At 47.3% G+C, this 25,007-nt stretch overlaps 1 protein-coding gene across 1 annotated transcript in view; it reads left to right on the top strand.

Annotated features, from left to right (window-relative positions):
- The window catches only part of BAZ1A (bromodomain adjacent to zinc finger domain 1A), a 758,495-nt gene that overhangs the window by 489,050 nt on the left and 244,438 nt on the right, over nt 1–25,007 (top strand). The window contains exon 16 of the mRNA XM_085627428.1: nt 18,349–18,440. Within this exon, the coding sequence (XP_085483554.1) occupies nt 18,349–18,440 (92 nt within the window). The remainder of the gene's footprint in view (nt 1–18,348; nt 18,441–25,007) is intronic.

Raw genomic sequence — 25,007 nt, 5'->3', positions numbered from 1 at the left:
CAATCCTATAAACCCACTGGATGCATCCATCCAGGACATCATTTGCTACTTACTGCACTTGCAAAGATGTAATTTGGCATACTCATCCATACGTCTCCACCTAGCAGCATTAGCAGCCTACTTACAAAATAGACAACACTTGCCACTCTTCAGAGTGCCTGCGATCAAAGCCTTCATGGAAGGACTAAAAACAATTATTCCTCCCAGATTTCCACCCTCTCCATGTGGAATCTATACATTGTTCTTACAAGGCTCATGGGACCCCCATTTGAACCTCTGCATAAATGCGAACTACAGTTCCTCACATGGAAAGTGGCTTTCCTTATCGCTATCTCATCCCTCAGAAGGGTAAGTGAAATCCAGGCTTTAACCATACAAGAACCATTCTTACAATTACACCGCAACAAAGTGGTTCTTAGAACAAATCTGAAATTCCTTCCAAAAGTCATATCTCCGTTCCATCTTAACCAATCAGTAGTTACCAGTGTTCTTCCCAAATCCAGACTCGGTAGCTGAAAGAGCTCTTCATACCTTAGACGTTAAAAGAGCCCTTCTTTACTACATTGACCGAACCAAATCATTCCGCAAAACAATTGTTTGTTGCTTTCTCTCCACCACGTAAAGGCAACCCCATTTCCAAATCTGGGATAGCTAGGTGGATAGTTAAATGTATCCAAATATGCTACCACAAGGCTAAACGCACACTAACGGTTCCCCCTAGAGCGCATTCCACACGCAAAATGGGGGCTTCCATGGCATTCTTAGGAAACATTCCCTTAGAAGATATTTGTAAGGCAGCCACATGGTCTACAACACGCACCTTCACTAAACACTATTGAGTTGACGTGCAAGCAAAGCAACAAGCTTCTGTGGGTCAGGCTGTCCTTAAAACTTTATTTCAAACTGCTGCAACCGATACAGGTGACCACCGCTAGGGAAGACAATGCTATATAGTTTATCCTAAGTGTGTGATCTGCAGCTCGTATGCCTCGAACGGAATATGCTACTGACCAGTATGCATCTGTTCTTGGCATGTAGAGCTGCAGAGCCACACACGCCAACCCACCTCCCTGGGACATGTATCTGTTCCAGCATTGTCTTACTTACACATCACACATGGACATCTCTCTCTTTTCTACAAACTCCATCATTTCCCATCATTGCGAAAAACAATCTGAGGATGGAGTAGATGCCCATGCGCACTGTCGTCCAAGGGAGGAGTCCCCTATCTCGTGACCAAAGACTTCTTCCGAAGACGACAACCACCTGCAAGCATCCGAGCCCAACACCAGATGGCGATCTACTGTCCTAGTGTGTGGCTCTGCAGCTCTACATGCCAAGAACAGATGCATACTGGTAAGTAGCATATTCCTTACATAACACACTGCTTGCGTGCCATGTCAAGCAGCACTGCATAAGGTATACACAAATCATCTCTCTCTCAGGCTTTACAAGCTGTAAGACAGGGTGCACTATATCTCAGGTGTGTGCATACCTGCATCAGCAGATATGCCCCTACGGTATTGGCCTCTATTCCTTAATATTGTAAGTAACTCGGAAGTCATAGATAGTTAATGGGCCGGATACTAGACAACTCTGGTTCCCAAGCACCATGATGGCTTCACTGAACCCAGGAGTGTTTGGTGCCAAACACTGCTTAATAAACCCACACTGATGCTAGTTTGGGATTTATTAAAACATGTATTCAGAAGGCACCTCTGAGGTGCCCCCAGAAAAAACAACCAACCTACCTGTGTGTGTTACTATCCTTGTGGGGACTTGGGTGTGATAACACACTCACGCTGCAGGGACTTGATAGCACTGTGGGGACCTGAACCCAAGTCCCCACAATGCACTGCCTTCCAAATGTCATAAAACGACTTTGTAAATGTCTGTGCACATTTTCACAACTTTTTAAAATGTGACCTTGTGGGGACCTGTGTTTCACCAGGTGTGTTTATTTTTATGCTCGCTCTGCCCCTGTAGACAGGAGGTGGTACTGCAGCCCTCAAACACACCAGGAAATGTAAACCCACTTTCAACAGTCTGACTTTAGACCAGCAACAGGCAGTGGAATAACATCCTTGAAATGCTGCGTCATTATCAAGATATATTTATACCGAAAAGAATGTTTGTATGAACAGAAACCTTGGCGCATCTTTTAGCATTGGAGTGCTTTAAAAATCGAACCCTAAGTGCGATTCTGTGGATTAGTGGAAACATTAGGAACTTGAAACAAGACCGTGAGGGATAATTGGGAACTCGGTGTAAAGTTATGCATTAAAAAACATTCTAGCACAATTTATACATTAAACCAAAGCGAATGTGCCCTTTTTCTTGCTCCTACTTTATGCACGATTGTACTGCACACTTGACTTATTATATATGCTGTTACGACAAGCACAAAGCTGTCGATAATACCATTTGCTAAATGTGGGCGAGCATATTTTACTATCTGCACTTACGGCACAAAAAATACAGGCACAGTTATGTGTTGTCATCTTTTTCTGTATTAGCGCTCGTGCTCGTATGACCCCAGATAACAATTAAATCATACATGAAAGGCCAAGAAATGATGGGTCACTGCCACAATATATGGACAGTTCATGAAAGTGCAGTTTGTTGTTTGCAGATAGCTAGATTAATAAAGCTCAAACGTTAAACTTGACATACAGATAATGTATAAAGTGTGTGCGTTTTGGACATGTTTCCCTTTTGAAGAGACATTATAACTGCAGCAAAAAAAAGGTCTAACTCGTTTTGCACTTTGCTGGTATGTTCCTGCGTTGTGCTTAACGTTTGAAGGAGTTTGCAGATTGAGACACTTGGGTTCCCGTGAAATGCGAGTCATTTGTTGCCTGGGGTCGAGCAGGAAGCAAGGATACAAAACGCAGCCTTGACTGGCTTAGCCTGCACGGCGCTGCTCTCTCCAGCCAAAGCTCATAAGCACCCGGAAACGTGGTGACATTAGCATATGTATAGCTGCTTAGGAGCCGCTTCCATCCCCCAAAGCCCCCAGCCCCTCTGATGCTCCACGCCCCTCACCCAGGGACAGGGAGTTTAAAAGCAGCCAGTGCTTGCCATGAGCAGCGCAATGTGAGTTTCCCAGAGAAGTCAGGCAGGTGTATGTGGTGAGGAAATGGGGGATTGCTTATAGACTGGCCATTCCTTGATATAGGGACTCGCAGTTTGAAATAAGTTACAAATATTTTATAACAACATAGAATAATATAAAAAGTGCGACAAACTCGCACCAAGTGTGTAAAAAATACAGAATACGTCCCAGAGTATTTCCCGGCCTCGCAATGAACCTTGACCTTTCATTACATACGGTTTATCAGCGGGGATCCTAAAGTAATTCAATTCATGAGGGCAAGAACTGAAGAATCCAGAAAAGGAACCGATGTGAGTGAGACATCAAAGCGGGCAACACGCAACCGCAATCAGGTGAATGGTGTTACATGAGGCAGGGAACTGTGCGGGCTGCATGGCCTTATATAATACTCCCTGCCACAAATATGGAAGTATCATTCCACAGAACAGAAGTCTTAAATCGCACGAGAAACAGATTTAATGGGAAACCTAGGGAAATGTCCTGTTATAAAACGTGTTTCACAAAGATGAAGTGTCCTTCTCAAACGTTCAGTGCTAAGAGACGTCTGAAATTATGAAACCTCATCAGGTCTACTAAGCACTATATAAATGCTATTTAAATATGCACCTGATAGTTATATGTGTTAATCAGGAAACTGATATCAGAAACTGAAACCAGCTCAGCTGTGAGGCAATACAAAGAAACCTTGCTTGTGTCAGGTAAAGGCATCTGTAGCATGAGTGGAAGGGGAAACTGCTTCCAAGGACTGTTTTTGTGCAGGAAGGGTATCCCTTCCTCTACTAAAACAATCCTGTCTGTGACACAGACACTCGTGCATCATGGTGCAAAGGGGTCTGCCTTGTCGCTAGGTAGCACACAGTGCACCAGTCCAAAAATGTGCCATATCTTAGCAAATCTGGCACATTTCCTATCTTTGCAACTTTGCTTGCTGACCACAGTTAATGAAATGTTACTAATATGCACCAAGTGTATATTTCCCTAAGCTGCCTTGACCCTAATGACAAGAGCTTTAGTGTCTGAGGGACACAGACCTCAGAAGACATTGCAATACATACTCATGGCCCCTTGAAAGATTGCAATTGCAACTCAATTTAACAAGGTCCAGTACAAGTACCTCCATGAATCTCACATCACACAGAGGAACCTATGCCATGCTTACTCCCCTAGTTGCCTTGGGTGTGGAGAATCCATGGAGATTTTTTACACATGGTGTGCTCATGCCAGGAACTATAGCCCTTATGGCATGACAGGTGCATCTTAGTCAATGAAGGAGGAACTAGGATGGCAGACAGGGTCTTATCAATACTAGCACTACTCACTATCTTTTCTGATCTAACTACCAATAGTAATGCATAAGCTTCTGAACCAGAAGGCCTAATGTTTGCAAACAAAAGACATTGTGTGAAAGTGGCAAGAAGCTAACCTTCCTGACATGGGGAACTGGGTGCAAGGAATCCATGGCATGACCTTGGAAATCCTCATGTTCGAGGCATATGAGCTGCAGATTATACACTGTGCATAGATCGCCATCTGATGTTGGGCCCGGATGTTTGCAGTTTGTTTTTCTTCTTGGACAGTCTTTGGAAGTCACGAGTTCGGTGACTCCTCCTTCGGTCCGTACTGCGCATGGGCTTCGACTACATCCTCAGATTGTTTTTTTCCGCCATCGGGCTCGGATGTGATACTTCGTGCCCCGGCTTCGAACCTTTCCAGTTCGACCTTCGACGAAAAATCCTCGTCCATCGAGATTCTTCAGACGAAAATCGACTTCTTCATCTCTCTCTTCGGCACTTCCTCGATTCCAGGCAGCGGCTTTCGGGCCTATCTCGACTCCGGTCTCGGCCGATGGAAAGAACTCCCTTCAAGAAGTGCCCAAAATGTGGGTCTAAATTTCCCCACACCGATCTCCATCAGGTGTGCAACCTCTGCCTCTCTCCCGAACACGAGGCCCGAGACTGCCCCGCCTGCAAGTCTTTTCGATCGAAAAAGACTATTCGGGATCGATGAGCTCGACGCACCATGGCGCACTCATCGACCTCGGCTCCACCTGACATCTTCGGAGAAGACACCGGAGCTTCGGGACAGCAGCACACCGAACAGGAGGACGACGTCGTCAGCACTTCCGAGGCCGACGACTCCGACGTGGAGGAGATCACACCGGCACAGAGGGTCGTGAGTACTCTACCCCCTCCCGCGCCCATACCGAAAGAGACTCCGGTTACCCCTTCGCCTCCGGGCCTAGGGAAAACCAAGCATACCGCTTCCATCACCCCACCTTCGGGCCCGGTGAAAAAGCATCACAAGTCTTCTGGCGGCTCGGGCTCGAGCCAGCCTCCTAGCGGCGCTGAAAAACACCCTTCGGCACCGAAGAAAACGAGCTCCGTTCCGAAGCCATCGGTGTCGAAACCTGGCCTCTTGGTGCCGACCAAACATAAATCCCTCGGCACCGACGCTTCCGTGTCGAAACCTGCCTCGGCGCCGAACAAAAAATCGGAAACCCCGAGAAAGCATGGCGCGGATAAACCAACTAAGCCATCGGTTCCGAAAATATCGGCACCGATAGAGGAATCGGTGCCGGAGGAGCTTATCACGCCAGATCCTCTTCAAAAGACTTTAACAAAGGATCCAAAGACTGGACATTTAACTTTGTCTTCCAAGAAAAGACATTTAGATAAGCCAGCTCCTCCTCCACCACAAACGGAAGGACTCTGCCACATCCCCATTCAGAGTACCCTCCCCACCACCTCCACCTCTTCCACCTCCTCCACTCCCTCCATCTCCGCCCCCACCTTCTCCACCCTTGCCTCATCGCTCTCCAACCCCGTCTCCAGACCCTGATGACCAAGGGGATCCTTTTTATTATCCAACAGATGCCCCGCAGGACCCCACTCCTCCGGGAACACCTGACCCATGGGAGGATTATCACAATCCAGACGTCCCAGATGTGCCTCAGGATGATCTTTATCCATCTAGGCCGTCTCCACCAGAGGACTCCCTGGGGTTCCACCACTTGTTGCAACGGGCGGCACATTATCATGGGGTGGAGTTGCAGTGATCCAATTGAGGAAGGCTTCCTACTTGACACGTTTGACATAGCAGATAAATCCACCGCTATCTTACCCATGCTTAAAGGGGTGACCAAACATGCGGCAGAGGTTTTCAAAGACCCCGTCAGAGCTAGGGTCTTAAACCCCAGAATAGAAAAGAAATACAAGGCAGGCCCCACAGATCCTGCCTATATTAAAGGACCTGCACCCTAGACTCATTGGTGGTATCCACAGCTAGGAAGCGCTCCAATTCTCAGTCATCTGGTGAAGCTCCGCCACCCGATAAGGAATCCAAGCTCTTAGACGCGTCAGGCAAGCGCACCGCCGCGCAAGCTGCCAATATGTGGCGCATCGCCAACACGCAAGCGCTGCTGGCGCGGTACGACAGAGCGCAATATGATGAGCTGGAGGCTCTTATGCAACATCTCCCAGACAAATATAAAAATAAGGCTAATGAACTGATACAAGAGGGAAAGATTACCAACACCTCGATTAAATGTGCACTTGACGCAGCAGACACAGCTTCCAGGGCTATAAATTCCAGTGTTCTGCTTCGCCGTCACGCCTGGCTCAGGTTCTCAGGCTTTAAACCAGAGGTCCAAGATTCTATATTAAACCACCCTTTTGACCAACAACACTTATTTGGCCCCACAGTGGACAAAGCCCTGGAAAAAATGAAGAAGGATACAGATACGGCGAAGTCTATGGGAGCACTACAATCACACACCCCTAGACGCTCCTTTCGCCGTTCCTCCTTTCGAGGCTCTGGCAGAGGTTACTCTTCCGATAACGCCTCCTCGTCCTATAAGTCCCCTCCTCAAAATACCTTCACAAAGGGCTATCAAAGAGGTGGATATCGAGGAAACAATAATAAAGGCAGGGGCAAAACCAACACCGCCCGTTCTGCCACACCGCCCACACAATGACTTTCCCCCGCTCCCCCCAGACCATTCCACTCCGGTCGGGGGCAGACTACAAGACTGTCTTCAAACCAGGGAAACCATAACATCAGACAAATGGGTGACCCAAATTATTCGGTCAGGGTACTGTCTTGAACTAACTTCTACCCCCCCCCCCACCCCCCCAAATATTCCACCCAGACACCGTGCGATGTCACAAGAACATACCACACTTCTGAAGCAAGAGGTACTCTCCCTCCTGCAAAAACAAGCTATAGAGCAGGTCCCCCCTCAATCAGCAAAATTTAGGGGTCTACTCTCTGTACTTTCTAATACTAAAGAAAGACGAGACCCTACGGCCCATTCTAGACCTCCGGCCTCTAAATGCATATATCCATTCAGACCATTTTCACATGGTAACTCTCCAACAAGTTCTCCCACTCCTCTGTCAAGGCGACTTTCTCACTACACTGGACTTGAAAGACGCATGCTTTCATATTCCAATACACCCTGCTCACAGAAAGTACCTCCGATTTGTGGTGGACGGCCAACATTATCAGTTCAAGGTTCTCCCCTTCGGGGTCACAAACGCACCACAGGTGTTTACCAAATGCCTGGCAGTAGTGGCGGCACACCTCAGAAGACAGAACATTCACGTCTTCCCCGATCTGGACGACTGGCTCATAAAAGCCGCGTCCTACCACCAGTGTGTGCAGCATACAAACACTACCATTCAACTACTCCACCAGCTAGGCTTCACGGTGAACCACCAAAAGTCCCACTTGATACCGTCTCACACAAAACAATACCTCGGTGCCACTATAGACACCTCAAAAGCCATAGCCTATCCCAACTCAGCCAGAATCGCAAGCATACAAGCCTTGCGCCAAAGATTCCTTCTTCAGCACTCTCTCCCAGCAAGAGTGTTCATGAAACTAATAGGGATGATGGCATCTTGCATCTTCATAGTGCCCCATGCAAGACTTCACATGCGTCCACTCCAAGAGTGCCTAGCACGCCAGTGGAACCAGGCCCAGGGACAGCTGACGGAACTGGTGTTGGTGGACGGTCGCACCCATCGCTCTCTGCAGTGGTGGAATACCACAAACCTTTCCAAAGGGCGACCGTTCCTGGACCCGGTTCCTCAGGTGATTCTAACAGACGCATCGCTCTCCGGCTGGGGAGCGCACCTATTACACCTCACAGTGCAAGGTGTATGGATGCCACAACAGAGGTTACTCCACATCAACCATCTGGAGTTATTGGCGATCTTTCTAACCCTGAAATCTTTTCAGAAACCAATCTCAGCCAAGGCAGTCCTCATTCACACAGACAATAACTGCAATGTATTATATTCAAAAACAGGGGGGGGGGGGGGACACACTCCCCAGCTCGCTCGCTTAGCACAGAGCATATGGAGATGGGCAATCCCACAAATAATCTTTCTCCTGGCACAACACGTCCCAGGTATACAAAACACCATGGCAGATCTGCTCAGCAGACAAGCGCAGCAAATGCACGAATGGGAACTGCATCCACAAGTTCTTCACCCATTCTTTCACAAGTGGGGGCATCCTCAGATAGACCTCTTCGCCACCCACGAAAACAAAAAATGCCCAAGCTTCGCCGCCAGATTCCCACACCCATTGTCCAAAGGCAATGCGATATGGATGAACTGGACTGGCAAATTTGCATACGCCTTTCCACCTCTCCCGATAATTCCATTAGTGGTAAGGAAGCTACAACAGCACTCCCTCACACTCATTCTGGTAGCTCCAACATGGGCCAGGCAGCCGTGGTACACCACACTACTACAGCTCTCGGTGGTACCACATCAAAAACTGCACCTGTCCCAATGCCTCCTAACCCAGAACCATGGAGCTCAACCTTGCGATCTGGCTCCTGAAATCTTAGAATTTGGATACCTTAACCTTCCCCCTGATTGCATGAACATTATCAAGGAAGCCAGACGTCCTACCACTCGAGCATGCTATGCCGCAAAGTGGAAGAAATTTGTTGTTTACTGCCGTAACAATACAATCAACCCTTTAGATGTATCCATACAGCACATCATATGCTATCTGCTCCATCTTCAAAGGTGTAACCTGGCGTACTCATCTACACCTAGCAGCAATTGCTGCTTACCTGCAAAACAGACAGCATTTATCACTTTTCAGAGTACCTGCTATTAAAGCCTTCATGGAAGGCCTTAAAAGAGTAATTCCGCCCAGGGCACCACCCTCACCTGTGTGGAATCTAAACGTAGTTCTTACAAGACTAATGGGTCCGCCTTTCGAACCAATGCATAAATGTGAGCTACAGTTCCTTACTTGGAAAACAGCTTTCCTCGTAGCTATCACTTCCCTTAGAAGGGTTAGTGAGATACAAGCGTTCACTATACAGGAACCCTTTTTACAGATGCATCACAGCAAGGTGATACTTCGCACAAATCCAAAATTTCTGCCCAAGGTCATTTCCCCCTTCCATCTTAATCAATCGGTGGAATTACCGTTTTTTTTCTCGCAACCTCACTCTGTTGCGGAAAGGGCTCTACATACACTTGATGTTAAAAGGGCTTTACTGTACTACATACAAAGAACGCAACCTTTCAGAAAGACTAAACAGTTGTTTGTCTCCTTCTCTCCACCGCATAAAGGCAACCCCATCTCAAAATCAGGGATAGCTAGGTGGATTGTAAAGTGCATACAAATTTGCTATCACAAAGCAAAAAGAACATTATCTGTTCCACCTAAAGCCCACTCTACAAGAAAGCTAGGGGCTTCTATGGCTTTTCTAGGGAACATACCCTTAGATGACATCTGCAAAGCAGCCACATGGTCAACACCGCACACCTTCACAAAACATTACTGTGTAGACGTGCACTCCAAACAACAAGCTAGTGTGGGCCAGGCTGTACTAAAGAAACTGTTTCAAACCACTGCAATGGATACCGGTGGTCGCCGCTAGGGTTGGGTACTGCTATATAATCTATGCACAGTGTATAATCTGCAGCTCATATGCCTCGAACGGAATATGCTACTTACCAGTATGCATCTGTTCTTGGCATGTAGAGCTGCAGATCTATACACGCCCACCCGCCTCCCCGGCTACCTGTATCCGTTCCAGTCTATCTTATTTAGATACAACACACATGGGTTTCTTAGTATTATCACTACGCTCCATCTTTTCCCTGCTGGCGAAAAACAATCTGAGGATGGAGCCGAAGCCCATGCGCAATACGGACCGAAGGAGGAGTCACCGACCTCGTGACTTCCAAAGACTTTCCAAGAGGAAAAACAAACTGCAAACATCCGGGCCCAACACCAGATGGCGATCTATGCACAGTGTATAGATCTGCAGCTCTACATGCCAAGAACAGATGCATACTGGTATGTAGCATATTCCTTATAAATCTAGGAGCGGTCCTAGAGATTGAGACATCGGATGCAAAATATAGGTATTGTGATGCCACACATGTGTACGGTTGACATGTGACCAAAGACAGAAGTCAAATGCTGCTCCTCTCAGTCGAAGTCAGAGAAAGAAGTAAATTGATATAGGTGACAATCTTGCTTGGGTCTGGAGTGTCGCAGGAAAGGCTGTAGGATGTCATTTCTTTCGAATACACAACAAGATCTAAATACCAGTAAATGAACTGTTCGAGGCATGTGGGCTGCTGAATTCATATCTGTGCATAGATCGCCGCCTAGTGTTGGGTCCGGATGTTTGCACGTTGTTGTCCTGGAAGAGTCTTCGAAGTATCACGAGATACGTGACTCCTCCCCTGGACCACAGTGCGCATGGGCATCCTATCCATCCTTAGATTGTTTTTTTCCGCCATTGGGTTCGGATGTGCCTATCTTAGCTCAAGTTAGGAAAATTAGGTTTAAGGCCAAAAGGCCTTTAGGTTTCGTCGGTACTGTTCCCGTTCGGTATCGACTACTTTATTTACTATTTTAGAACTTTCTTCCAGCTTTTCGGATCAGTTTGGTCCGAACATCGAACTTACATCGACGATGGAATCGAGGACTCCATTCAAACGGTGTCCTTTATGCCATGCAAAATACCCACACATCGACGTCCACCCGGTCTGCAACAAATGTCTCTCACCGGATCACGGTGAGTCAATGTATGGCCTGTGCCCGATTCCGATCGATGAAGACTCTCCGGAATCGACGGGCGGCTAGATTAGAAGCGCAGCAATCGGCGCCTGCCCCGGCCAACATCTTCAGCACCGAAGACGAGGACGCCGAAAGCGTGGAAGAAGTAAACTCCAGCCCCGCTTCCGAACACGATTCCCGATCGGAAGAAGACGACTAGGTGCTTTTTCACAGAGAAGAAGTCGTCGACGAGGTAGGAGACTACGATGAGGCCTTTGGGGCCGAAGAAGATAGCTCTAGCGAGGAGCCAGGCCCACCCGTCGATACGGAGGCCGACAAAGTGCGTCATCATAAGGCTCAGGTCGAGGGATCGCCTCCGGGCCTTACCCGAGATCAATCTCAAAGTTCTTCGGCCCCGCCTTCAGGCCCGGCCTCGAACATCCCCCACGAGCCATTATTACCGAAGACGACTGGGTTCCCTTCAGCGAAACCGAAACCATTCGTCGCACCAGTTCCACCGAAACCAAAAGCGAAACTGGCTGCAATCGGCTCGAAGGCCTCGAAGCCCTCCACGCCGTCGGCCCCGAACGCAGTAAAGGGGATTTCGGCGCCGAGCTCACTGCAGCGGATATCGGTACTGAGCCGAAGAAAAAGGCCCTCGGTACCCACAAAGCGCCTCGGCCTCTGGCACCGAAGCCGTCGGCCCCGACCACCATAGTCAAAATGGCCGCACCATCTGCGTCGACGTCTAAGACAACGGCACATGCCAAGTCGTCGACTCCAACAACCCTCGATACCTCTCTTCGGATCGATGACCCCATGGCTCCAAAGCAGTCGACGCCTACCTCCAAGGTGCCGACCGGTTCCAAAGAGCCTTCTGCGTTCTCCGTGCAACAAGTCACGGCATCGTTGCAACGCATCAGGGAACGGGCAGCCCTCCGATCCACATCGGGCCCCGACACGCACAAGGCTCCGAATGCACCCTCGGTGCCAACCAAAATCCCTTTTGGCTTGCCGCCGTCCACGGCGCCGAAGATGTTCGAGATCCGAACACGTGTCCGCCAGACACAGTCCCCGTCTACTGGACACACAGATTCTGAGACTTCACAGCCACAATTCATCGACGCCAACACTGGTAAACTGATGCTCCGCAAGCAGAAGATCATGCCAGAGAGGGGATTGGACTCCTACAGAATACCTCTCAAGCACAAATTGCCAGCGGGTTCGGAACCAGTTCTTCATGAACGCTTACAACCCTCCTATCACGATCCCCAGTCCTTTTCTCCTACGCCTTCAGAGACAGACGCAGTAGAGGACTATATGGGAGATGATACCACCTACCCTGGGGATGTTGATCCTGATGAGCATCTGCAAGACCCGGATCAGGCATGGGATGACCCTACAGACCAGGGTACCGCGCCAGATACCCATGACACACAGCTTTACAGCGCAAAGACATCTCCCACAGAGGACACTGCTGCCTTCAATGCCCTCATAGAACGGGCTGCTGCCAATCATGGAGTAGAACTCCACTCTGACACTGTCGAGGAAGACTTCCTGGTGGACACTTTCGCCTCTTCCGAAAGATCTGTCAAGACTGCCCATGTTAAAAGGGGTTCTCAAACCTGCAAAAGACATCTTTAAGGAAACAACCAGGGCGCGGGTGCTAAACCCCAGGATTGAAAAAAAATACAAGCCTGCACCGGGAGACCCTATGTACATTAGGGGTCAGTTACCTTTGGACTCCATGGTAGTTGCGAACGCTCGCAAACGAGCCCATTCGCAGACAACAGGTGATGCTCCTCCCCCAGACAAGGAGTCCAAAGTGCTGGAGACATCAGGCAAAAGAATTGCAGCGCAAGCAGCAAACATCTGGCGCATTGCCAACACACAGGCACTCCTGGCCCGTTATGATCGTTCCCACTACGACACACTAGAGTCACTACTCCAACATTTGCCAGACGAATACAAAGAGGCACCAGAGCTCCTCATCAGAGAGGGACAACTCCTTACCAATGCATCCATCAAGTGCGTCCTGGATGCTGCCGACACAGCGGCAAGGGCAATCAACACCAGCGTCATGTTAAGACGACACGCATGGTTGAGAATCTCAGGCTTCAAGCCGGAGATTCAGAACAACATCTTAAATCAACCAGTCAACCCCGACTACTTATTCGGCCCTGAAGTTGACACTACCCTCGAGAAAATTAAAAAAGACACTGACACTGCGAAATCAATGGGGGCTCTGCAGACGCAGCAGTTTCGTAGTGGCTCCTTTCGCCGCCCCGGGAATAGAGGAGCAGCTAGAGGCCAGGGGTCACAGCAGCAATACACTAAAGGGGGCACACAGAGTACCTACGATAAAACCAACAGAGGTGGATATCGTGGCTCCAGCACCAAGGGCAGAGGACGTGGTTACGGCAACACCAGGTCCTCACCCAAAAACAAAGTGACGCCCTCTCCCTTCCCCCCGACCACATAACACCTGTCGGGGGGAGACTCCAGCGGTTCTTGTCCACGTGGAAAACCATCACCACAGACAGGTGGGTCAGGGACATCATCCAACACGGTTACTGTCTCGAATTAACCTCCACTCCACCCAACATACCGCCAAAGCACCGTCCTATGTCCGTAGAGCACTTAGCATTATTGCAGCAGGAAGTGCTAAGTATGCTGCAAAAAGGTGCAATAGAGGTCGTGCCCGACAACCAGCAGGGGACAGGGTTGTACTCTCTGTACTTCTTAATCCCAAAGAAGGACGGGTCGCTCAGACCTATACTAGACCTGAGACCCCTCAACCACTACATTCTCTGAGCATTTCCATATGCTCACCCTACAGCAGGTTCTCCCGCTACTCAGTCAGGGAGACTTCCTAGCAACACTGGACCTAAAGGATGCGTATTTCCACATCCCCATACACCCTTCACACAGGAAATATCTCCGGTTCACTATTCAGGGGCAGCACTAACAGTTCAAAGTTCTCCCCTTCGGAGTAACAACAGCACCCAGGGTCTTTACCAAGTGCCTAGCAACAGTGGCTGCACATCTACGGAGACAACACATTCACGTCTTCCCTTACCTGGACGACTGGCTTGTTAAAGCAAAGTCAGCCCAGCAATGTGCCAACCACATGTCCCTCACCATTCACCTTCTTCACAGTCTGGGATTCTCACTAAATTACCCAAAATCACATCTCCAACCCGCACACGTACGACAGTACCTGGACGCGACCATAAACACTCTGGCAGCCACAGCTCAGCCAAATTTAGTGAGGATCACCAGCATGCAACTACTGATCTCAAAGTTCAAACCTCAACACTCCCTTCCTGCGCGAGTGTTCATGCAGTTGATAGGCATGATGGCCTCCTGCATTTTCATAGTCCCGCACGCGAGACTACACATGCGCCCGCTTCAGGAGTGCTTAGCACGTCAATGGAATCAGGCTCACGGGCAACTAAAAGACCTAGTGTTGGTGAGCGGTCGGGCATACAACTCTCTGCATTGGTGGAATCTACAAAACCTTTGCAAGGGCCGACCGTTCCAAGAGCCTGTTCCACAAATAACACTGACAGCGGACGCCTCTCTCCAGGGTTGGGGAGCTCATGTACTCACTTACACAGTGCAGGGACTATGGACAACGCAACAAAAGAAGATGCACATCAACGTTCTGGAACTGATGGCAATCTTCCTAGCCATGAGGGCCTTCAAAGTACACTTGTGCAACAAAGTCGTGTTGATCCGGACGGACAACATGACTGCCATGTACTACATACAGAAGCAGGGAGGAACACACTCTCCACAGTTGTCTCATCTGGCTCAGAGCATGTGGAAGTGGGCCATTCAGAGGAACATATTCCTCATGGCGGAACACCTCCCCGGCAAGGACAATCAGATGGCGGATCTGCTCAGCAGACACAGCCACCAGATGCACGAGTGGGAGCTACATCCGTCAGTTCTCCAACCGTACTTCCAACAGTGGGGTCATCCAGACATAGACCTATTCGCCACAAACGAAAACGCAAAATGCCAAAGCTTTGCCGCCAGGTTCCCACATCCACAGTCTCGGGGCAATGCGATATGGATGAACTGGTCCAGCAGATTTGCGTACGCTTTTCCCCCAGCGCCATTAATACCTCTAGTGGCACGCAAACTGCGACAACACTCACTGACACGCATCCTAGTTGCTCCCACATGGGCGCGCCAACCATGGTACACCACCTTTCTAGAACTTTCCGTGGTGCCGCATCAAAGGCTGCGGATCAAACCCGCACTTTTAACGCAGAACCATGGCGAGATTCAGCACCCAGATCCGCAACAGCTGAACCTGGCAATCTGGCTCCTGAAGTCCTAGAGTTTGGCTACCTAAACCTGCCACCTGACTGTATGGATATCATTAAGGAGGCCAGGAGACCCACTACCAGAGCTTGCTATGCGGCTAAATGGAAAAGGTTTGTCATTTATTGCAACAACAATGACATTAACCCGCTGGACACATCCATTCAAAACATCATTTGTTACCTCTTACACCTATACCGATGCAATCTGGCATACACCTCAATACGTATCCATTTAACCGCAATAGCAGCCTATCTCCAGAACAGGCAGCACCTCTCTTTATTCAGAGTGCCTGCCATCAAAGCATTCTTGGAAGGACTCAAACGAGTTATTCCACCAAGCCACCCACCGGCTCCAATGTGGAACCTCAACTTGGTCCTCACACGCCTGATGGGTCCACACTTTGAACCTCTACACTCATGCGAGCTTCAATTTCTTACCTGGAAAGTAGCTTTCCTAGTAGCGATCACTTCTTTAAGAAGAGTTAGTGAACTCCAGGCACTAACCGTTCAAGAGCCATTTATACAGGTTCACGCCAACAGGGTCGTACTACGTACCAACCCCAAATTCATGCCCAAGGTGGTATCGCAGTTCCACATGAATCAAACTATTGAACTGCCTGTTTTCTTTCAAAACCCACAAACTGTCGCAGAAAGAGCACTCCATACACTAGATGTGAAGAGAGCCCTCATGTATTATATCGACAGGACTAAGATCTTTAGGAAGACAAAACAACTTTTCGTTGCCTTTGCGCCACACCACAAAGGTAACGCTATCTCCAAAGCAGGTATAGCCAGATGGATCGTTAAATGTATTCAAATTTGCTATCAAAAGGCTAAACGCACATTAACGATTCCCCCACGAGCCCACTCAACACGTAAGTTAGGGGCCTCCATGGCTTTCCTAGGAAACATTCCCCTGCATGATATATGTAGAGCAGCCACCTGGTCCACTACACATACATTTACCAAACACTATTGTGTAGATGTGCAATCAAAACAGCAGGCAGCTGTAGGACAGGCTGTTCTCAAAACTCTTTTTCAGACCGCTGCAGCTGGCACTGCTAGCCGCCGCTAATAGAGGGCACTGCTATGTATTCTATGCACAGATATGAATTCAGCAGCCCACATGCCTCGAACTGAATATGCTACTTACCAGTATGCATCTGTTCTTGGCATGTGGGGCTGCTGACATTCATATCGCCCTCCCTCCTCCCCGGCGCCTGTAGCAGCTGCATCTCTCAGAATTACTGTAAGCATGGTCATCACTTTCTGTATCTACTCCATCACTGCCACAATGGCGAAAAACAATCTGAGGATGGAGAGGATGCCCATGCGCACTGTAGTCCAGGGGAGGAGTCACCTATCCCAGGATACTTCGAAGACTCTTCCAGGACAACAACGTGCAAACATCCGGACCCAACACTAGGCGGCGATCTATGATCTATGCACAGATATGAATGTCAGCAGCCCTACATGCCAAGAACAGATGCATACTGGTAAGTAGCATATTCAATACGTGTTATTTTTATAAATTGGTGTGGATCTCCTTTTTGAGTCGTGTTATTTATTGACCGGTGTGTGTATTTTTAGATGTCTTGTGATAAGCCTAAGGCTGCTCGACCACACTACTCCTTGTAACAGCACCTTGGTATTCCCATAGCAAGCCCCCTGACCACTCCTAAGGGAACCCTTGGGTTCTTTCCATAATTTATCTCATTTTGATATCCTATAAAGAGCCAGCTTCGTACAGTGTTCCTCTATAAGTTAACAAAGCACTGTTCTCTGGACAGTCCAGTTCGCAGAGGGGCATTTTGCCCTCTCTCCTGCAGGACTTTCTAGTTTGAGTCCATCCCTAGACCCACCTGCAAATAGCTACAGCTTTGATATCTATTCAGAAGGGGACGAATATACAGCTAGAATTCAAGGTTTGGTCGCAAGACCATCTAGCTGCAGATTCCTCACCAACCCTTCCATCCTCCCTGTTCAGTGATTGGGACTCTATCAGTAAGACCACAAGTCTAAAAATCTGCGTGGTAACACCAATTTGCTTTTGGCGCTCTGCCTCTAGTGCCATGGACACTCAAAAGCAAGTGACGTTGGTGCACAGGAGTAGCACCTATATAGGCTCTGCAAGAGCAGTATTGGTGCGGAGCCGTTCAGCGCAACTAGCTACTCAGTACTGCTGAAAAGTTTCTAGATTCAGTCTGATGCCTTGTGAATGTCCCACAGTGGAGCAATCTGCAGCAAGATAGTCTCTACCAGAAAAAGAATTAACATAGGTAAGTAAGTTCTTTTAAGTCATGTCTAGGTGGTGTATAAGAAAGTGGTTCAGCGAATTGAGCAAAGTAGTCTGTAATACACACTTCAGATCAGCAGGATTGTCTATATTGGAAGCCCGTTGAGTGAACAACGGTGGTGTTGTAGCAAGGGCCCTTCAGTTGCACCAGAGGGGTTTTTATTGTAGGCTCCAGGTGGCATAGTGTACTTGGTTTTGAAGACATGTGATGTGGGATGGGTAGTTTGCATTTGAGGCATTTGAAATAGAACTGAATCGTCTTCCTTGAATCCTCTTCCAGAGATGTTTGGTAATGTTCTAGGGATGCCTTTACCCTTGCAGGCGTGCTGTGTGGTTTACATTGCAGGTCAGTCTCTATCGGCAGGATGGTCTGTAACTGGATGTGCATGATTGTCAATGACCCCTTTTCGGTTGCCATCTGTTTTGAAATGTAGGCTGTTTGGCCTTGCTGGGAGGTCTGTTACAGAACCGTCTCACTTTGGAGCAGTAGTTGTATTGGAGAGCTATTTTCCTTTGCTTGCTGCTTGAGTACCAACTGTCACCCCTCTCTCTAGGCGAAACATCTTGGATTTAACCACTGAGGTGAAGGACCAAGTTCGTGACACCATCTCAGAAGACGAAGAGTGTTTTGGAAAAGAAAGTCAAGGTAGGGTCAGTCACTGATAGTCTATGCCTTGCATCTCTTACTCTTAGACACCATATTATGGCTAACATTAGGATGTACATTTAGTAGAGGATGGTACACTTTCATCCACTTGTAGAACCGTAAAAAGCCCCTACAGAAAACTGATGATTGAAAGCATTTTCTGTAGCCAATCTCAGTGTTTTTGTATATGCTTTTCAGCAGCTCCTTCTATTGATTCTCCAACCATCCAAGCTCTGGTGTTTTTAGACCTGTCAAATTGTGGGGGCAGGTGAGGGGTCAAGGGTTAAGGTTATTAACTTCTTTTATAGGTGGTTCTCTGGCCCATTGTCTTCCTGGAAGGTTTTTTTTTTAAACAGTCTTACTTTTCCTTGCTTGTCCTTCACAGTGGGATTTAGCAGTACAGTGTTTGCAGCAGGCATTTCTTGACCATTGACTCTCAATTCAGCTGATGTCTCTGAAGAGCGGCGTTCGTGTAAGAACCTTGTCTTTCTAGGGCTTAGTATTGCTCAGTTAAAAGGGTCTCCAATCCAGGCTCATGGTTCAGGTCAAGAAGTACTGTTGAAAAGACTATTGTTACCAATGAGAGGTTCAGCACCCTGTTGTGGGGCTCTCGTCTCAAATTTTCCTGGGTGCACTATCTTGTGAGCACTTTGAGAGAGAGCGAGATGAGTTTTAAGATTTAGGAGTTGGGCTGTACCGGGTGACCTCTTCATCCAGACCAAGACCAAATAGGGCCCAAGCCCCCTGCCAGGCTTTCAAAACGATTCTCTGCAGGAACTCGCTTATTCATTGGCTTAATTGCCTCAAAGGTTGTGCCAGTCTCTATCTAGGGCCCCCTAACTAATGCATTGTTACGCAGTACTTCTCTGGTCCGGTGCTGCTGCATCATTGTTTTACAATGCAAGATGTACTGTAATCTTGCTCTACTTGAAAGGAGAGTGGTATCCTTCCCCAGATTCTTGAGTCTGCTCGTACCAACACCATCTTCCATCTGAGTGTATGTAGTATGACTGTTATCAAAAACATATAGGTTATTGTGACCTTCACTAAGGGTCAAACCATGGACCTGACCACCACCACAAAAAGTCTTTCAGTGTCCTGTCTTAGAAGCATCTGTCTGACTTAACCGAGAGATGCGACTCCTCTGCAGGAGCAAAGTGCAGGTGAGCAGCACATAGGTGTGACTGCGAGAAGTGTCTTCTCCTTAAGCAGCAACAAGCCTTTCTGGTCCATCTCATACCACAGGTGCTGCATCACCCACACCTCCTCCAAAGCTCTTTCCCAAGGATTTCCTGCCCCTTTCACTCTGCAATGAAAATGTGAATGTGTTTTTTGAACTTGTCTCAGTGAGGTGTTAACATCCAGCAATAAGTAGCCATATCCCTGATCCTGAGAATGGTCTTCACTGCTACATCGTAATTTAAGGAAGTGAAAGAACACCTTGAAGATGAAGTTGCAAAATCTTGGTTGAAATGAGAAGCTCTCCAGTTGGGACCTAGTGGTGGTGAATTTGTCAACCGCGTGTGTTATATTCAAACAGCGAACCACATGAGGTTCCATTGTAGCTTTAACTCACACTCCAATCTGCATATCCTAGACTGCCCTCAACTTAGGTGACTGTCACGCACTTGTAAGGAACATAACTTGGATCTGATTGCCAAAGCCATCTTTCTGGGCCTATATTAGTCCCTCGTAGTGAACAATGCCGTTAGACCTTAGCTAACCACAGTTGAAGCTGGTACTACCTGGCATTTGGATGTCTTGAAGCTGAGCCATATTTGTGTCAATTTTATATTATGGTAGGCCTCTTTAAAATGCATTGCTTTTGTCCATCTTACACTTTCTAACCTTAAGTTCATTTTGTTAGTTTAATCTGATTTTTTTTTTCTCTGTCCGTGTTCTTAATGGTTCTGTTCGAGGCATATGAGCTGCAGATCACACACTGAGGATAAGATCGCCATCTGGTGTTGGGCTCGGATGATTGCAGGTTGTTGTTGTCTTCGGAGAAGTCTTTGGTCACGAGGTTGGTGACTCCTCCCCTGGACAACAGTGCGCATGGGCATCCACTCCATCGGCAGATTGTTTTTTTCCGCCATTGGGTTCGGATGAACTTTTTTCCGCTCCAGCAGAAAACTTCCAGCAATCAATTTAACTCTTTAATCTTCATTTCATCGACGTCGACATCAACTCGGACCGGTTCCGGAAGCGGCTGATGGACAGGACACCCTTCAAAAAATGCCCCCAGTGTGGAGCGAAGTTCCCCCACAGTGACCACCACGAGGTTTGCAACCTCTGCCTGTCGCCGGAACACAACGAGTCCACCTGTCCAGCTTGTTCCGCTTTCCGTTCGAAGAAGACCCTCCGGGACCGAAGAGCTCGACGCCATATTATGGCCAAACCAGCTCCAGAACCGGAGGACATCTTTGCTCAAGATGTTCCCGAAGACGACACCGAAGATCTCGAGATCGTGTTGTGGTAAATATTCTTTTTACCGAAACTGAATTTCATACGGAATCCTTAAAATAAAGTAAAATAGCTCAGAATAACAAGAGGCAGAATCCGTGGTATAAGAGGTTTCTAAATGGGCTTTATTCCATCCAAAATGGCCGACTCGAGTCGCGGCCTTCAGGTTCCGTCACCACGAGGGTTCAGGAAGTGAAGTACAATACTTTATTGACAAGAAGTAACTTTTATAGGTCATACATTTACAATGAAACAAGTGCAGAAAGGCGTAACAATTGATAAGATAAATTTACATAGTGATACGTAATTGAAACTAGGCGTAATAAGGAGCAAAAAGAAACATGATTGGCTCTGATTATCTTACATAGGTGGATCTATACGATAATACTTAACATGGATGCGTGCGCAGCAGCATGACGTGTGATTGACGTGCAACTAGGGGGTGAAGGGGACTTGACATTTAGCTCTACATGTGGAGACGAGAAGTCTAGGGGGTCATGTCAACCTAATCCCAAATCATATCTAACATCCTATGTTTAGAGAACTATGTTATCCACAAGGAAGGACTCTCGGACAGAATCTATTCTATACTAACAGTATGTGCGTGTACAAGCGTCTAAGTGTCTATATGAGAAGCGAGGGGCAGAAAACTTTCCATGGCAACAGGGCTATGAATCACTTGCAGGAGGACGGAAAGGCTGAGTCCTTTGCTTGTGAGTTAAAGGAAATGTTTACCTAAATCACTAGACAGGAATGCATCGGCTGAAGAGCAAAATAGATAATTCGAAGGTGAAATACAGCTTCTTGGCAGGCAGGCGAAAACTGGCCGAGGCAGGCACCGTTAGCTGCACAGGGAGTAGGACAAAGTTCATGGATACAGATGCGAGCTCAAGCTGAAACTGTCAGAGACAGAGAGCAGGGAAAGGCTTTGAGGAAAGAATCGGGCCTACTTGCCTGAACTGTAAAAATGGAGTACCTTAGCCATATAAAGTCGGTGGCTTTTCATACTTAGGAATTGAATATCCAGCCCATTGATGGCGGATCTGACAGAGAACATGTCGACGGTAGACACACATGTTTGCGTCTTGGAAACTGGAACTGGAGGGAACATACATGTACTTGTGACATGCACATAGAATCGTTGGGGTCCAAGATAGGGGACATAACTGATCAGGAAAATCCACATTTCCACATTCCCTCCTTGTCCCCTACTTGCCCTTCAAGAGATATCAATCTTCATTATTCCATCGATTTGCTCATGGAGCATCATTTCTTCTTCCTTCTTTTTCCGGCATTTTGAACGAGAACTTTGATATGGAATGCATGATGTGGCACACAGACCACAAATCGCTGGTCCACATTGCAGGCATAAACAACAACTGAAGAGCATAAGAAGGCCAATACCTAGGAAGGATAGAACTCTCCATCCCCAGGCTGATATCACACTCCAAAACCACCCGGACCACGTCCAAGTGCCTGGATTCTCGTGTATCTGGCTTACAATCTTATGAAGGCGTGTTATAGCTTTATATACAGATGGCGAATTTTCTGGTATGAATATGCAGCAGCTGGATCCGATGACCCTGCAAGCTCCGCCCCTATCGGCCAGGATGACGTCAAGGACAAGACGATTCTGGAGAACAACAATTCTCATCACTGATTGTTCCTCTGTCAGATTGCCTAGGGCGGCTATAGTCTCGTTTACTACAGCTTCAAGAGTCTTGGTGAGTCTGCGTATCAGCTTACTATTTGATATTGTACCTATATAGGGAAAGATACCTTTATTGAAATCTACATACTTGTCCCATGCCGTCTCAGTATAATCGACAACTGGGAGATCTCTACGCTCTCTTTTGTGTACTAAATGAACATTTCGATAATAATCAGGGGGAGCTAGGAAAACAGGTGGCAAAAGGAATGCTATGTAACAGGTACCATCCCAATCTAGAGGCAGACGCATATATGCCGTCTGACCACATATAAAGTAAGAATGGCGAGAAGCTCTAAATGAAGATTTCCCTTGATCACTATATTCTACTGTAGTAACGCATTTGCTATGGCCCATGTGTATGGAACCAACTTTTCTCACACATAATTCACCCTTAACTGGAAATACTGACATAGTGGGCAGAATTAATTCAACTTCGGATTTGACGTTCAAAATCATGAGGTTAGGCGTAAAATTACCTAATTTATACACTTCATTTTCTAAATCAGTTCCTGTTCTACTGGGGTGACCCTCCTTATTAGGGTGACAGACTTTGAATAAAATTAGATTCAGATTTCCCCATATCCAATGTTGTTGATAAACTGCTGTGTCTGGGTCTATGGAATTTAGTAAACTAAACCATGCTCCACAGGAGCCATTGTGTGTGAACGGATGTGGAAAGAAAGGCAGAACTCCTTTGTTATTCTGATAGGGAGGGAGTCGGCCACACACCCAACAATTGGTGGCATTACTAGTCTGATGGGAATGATGTAACATACTAATGAAGGTGTTATTGCGCAGCGCAAGTCTATAAGATAATTCATGTGGCGGTAGGTCACTAAAAGAATGTTCAGCAGTAATATTATAAACATGTCTAGAAATAGGATGATATATGTGCAAAATCACACTCGTAATGATTATTAAAACACTTAATAAAAACAGAATTAATAATGTCCTCACACAATAGCTACGCAGTGATTTACAATACGCCTGTCGTTTCAACATTTCTCTGGTATTTTCTCTACTCAGGTCCAAGGGATACATGTCAGAGACAATTCAACCGCTTCACCTTGGAGAGGACTTAAACAATCAAATTGCTCGACTGTTTGGGCCTAAGTTTTAATTTATAGTTCTGAGAGTCATTCCTTTCAACAAAGGGAAGTTTTGAATCAGTCTGTGAGGGAGTGCAGGGCACAGTGTCTATATCCGAGGATAGTCCATGAAATTTCTTAACGTGACTGGAATGTATCCATCCTTTGCGGCCCTCCACTTTCACGGCTGTTCTTGTGGTCAGCAGGACTAGCTTCGGTGCTTTCCACCTGGGCTCCAATTGGGTTTTCCGATCGAAATTCCTCACAAACACCAGATCCCCCGGAGCAACGTCATGGGGTTTCACCTCAGTGTTGTCAGGAAAAGCTGCAGCTACCTGTGAACGACAAGATTGTAGTGCAGACATCAAGGAAGCCAGGTAATCTGTCAGCATATTACAATTAACATCAGTTATTTTACGTGGTACAGGCGTCCCCCACATATTTGGTGGCCTTCCGAAGATCACCTCATACGGGGATAGCCCTGTTCGAGAGTGTGCTACCATTCTTATGTAAAATAGTGCAACTGGTAAGGCTACTATCCAGTCAACACCTTTCTCCTTACATATTTTAGACAATCTGATTTTCAAAATTTGATTATGTCGTTCCACGAGACCTGCTGCCTCGGGGTGTCGGACACAGTGGAACTTCCACTGATATCCCAACAAAAGTGAGACATGTTTCATTAATTCGGATGAGAAAGGCTGGCCGTTATCTGAATATACAACACGTGGTAGCCCGTACCGTGGGAAGAATTCTCGAACTAACTGTTTGGCAGTAGTCGGGGCCGTGTAATCTGATACTGGGTACGCCTCAGTCCATCGGGAGAGAGCGCAGACAACTACAAGAACATATTTGAATCCTCGACATCGTTCCATCTGGATATAATCCATTTGGAGCACTTCAAAAGGATGATCAGGAGTCTGGAATCCACCCTGTTCTACGGGAACACTTTTTCCCGGGTTGAACTGACAACATATCATACAGGTACGGACCTTTTGTTTAGCTGCTGCTCGTAAATGTTTATTGAACCAAATGTGTTGAATGCTATCTAGCATAGCTTTTTCTCCTAAATGCGCCGGGCTGTGAATTGTAGCTATAATGGCTTGGACCATAGAGTCAGGAAGAAACCATACAGATTTCTCCTTCGTCATCCATCCCTGATCTGTCTGGATCCCTCCTAGTTCAGTCCATTTCTTTAATTCTTCTGCAGTAGCATGTGTCTGTATGTCAATTACGTCAAGTGCGGGATCCTTAATTGTCATACACTGTGTTGGTGTCTGAACTATTGGCTTTGTCATGTCTAAT

This window comes from Triturus cristatus, chromosome 9 (assembly GCF_964204655.1).
Source record: "Triturus cristatus chromosome 9, aTriCri1.1, whole genome shotgun sequence".
NCBI classification, from domain to species: domain Eukaryota; kingdom Metazoa; phylum Chordata; class Amphibia; order Caudata; family Salamandridae; genus Triturus; species Triturus cristatus.
Note: the sequence above shows the minus strand (reverse complement) of the source record. Positions and strands in the feature narration are given on the sequence as shown.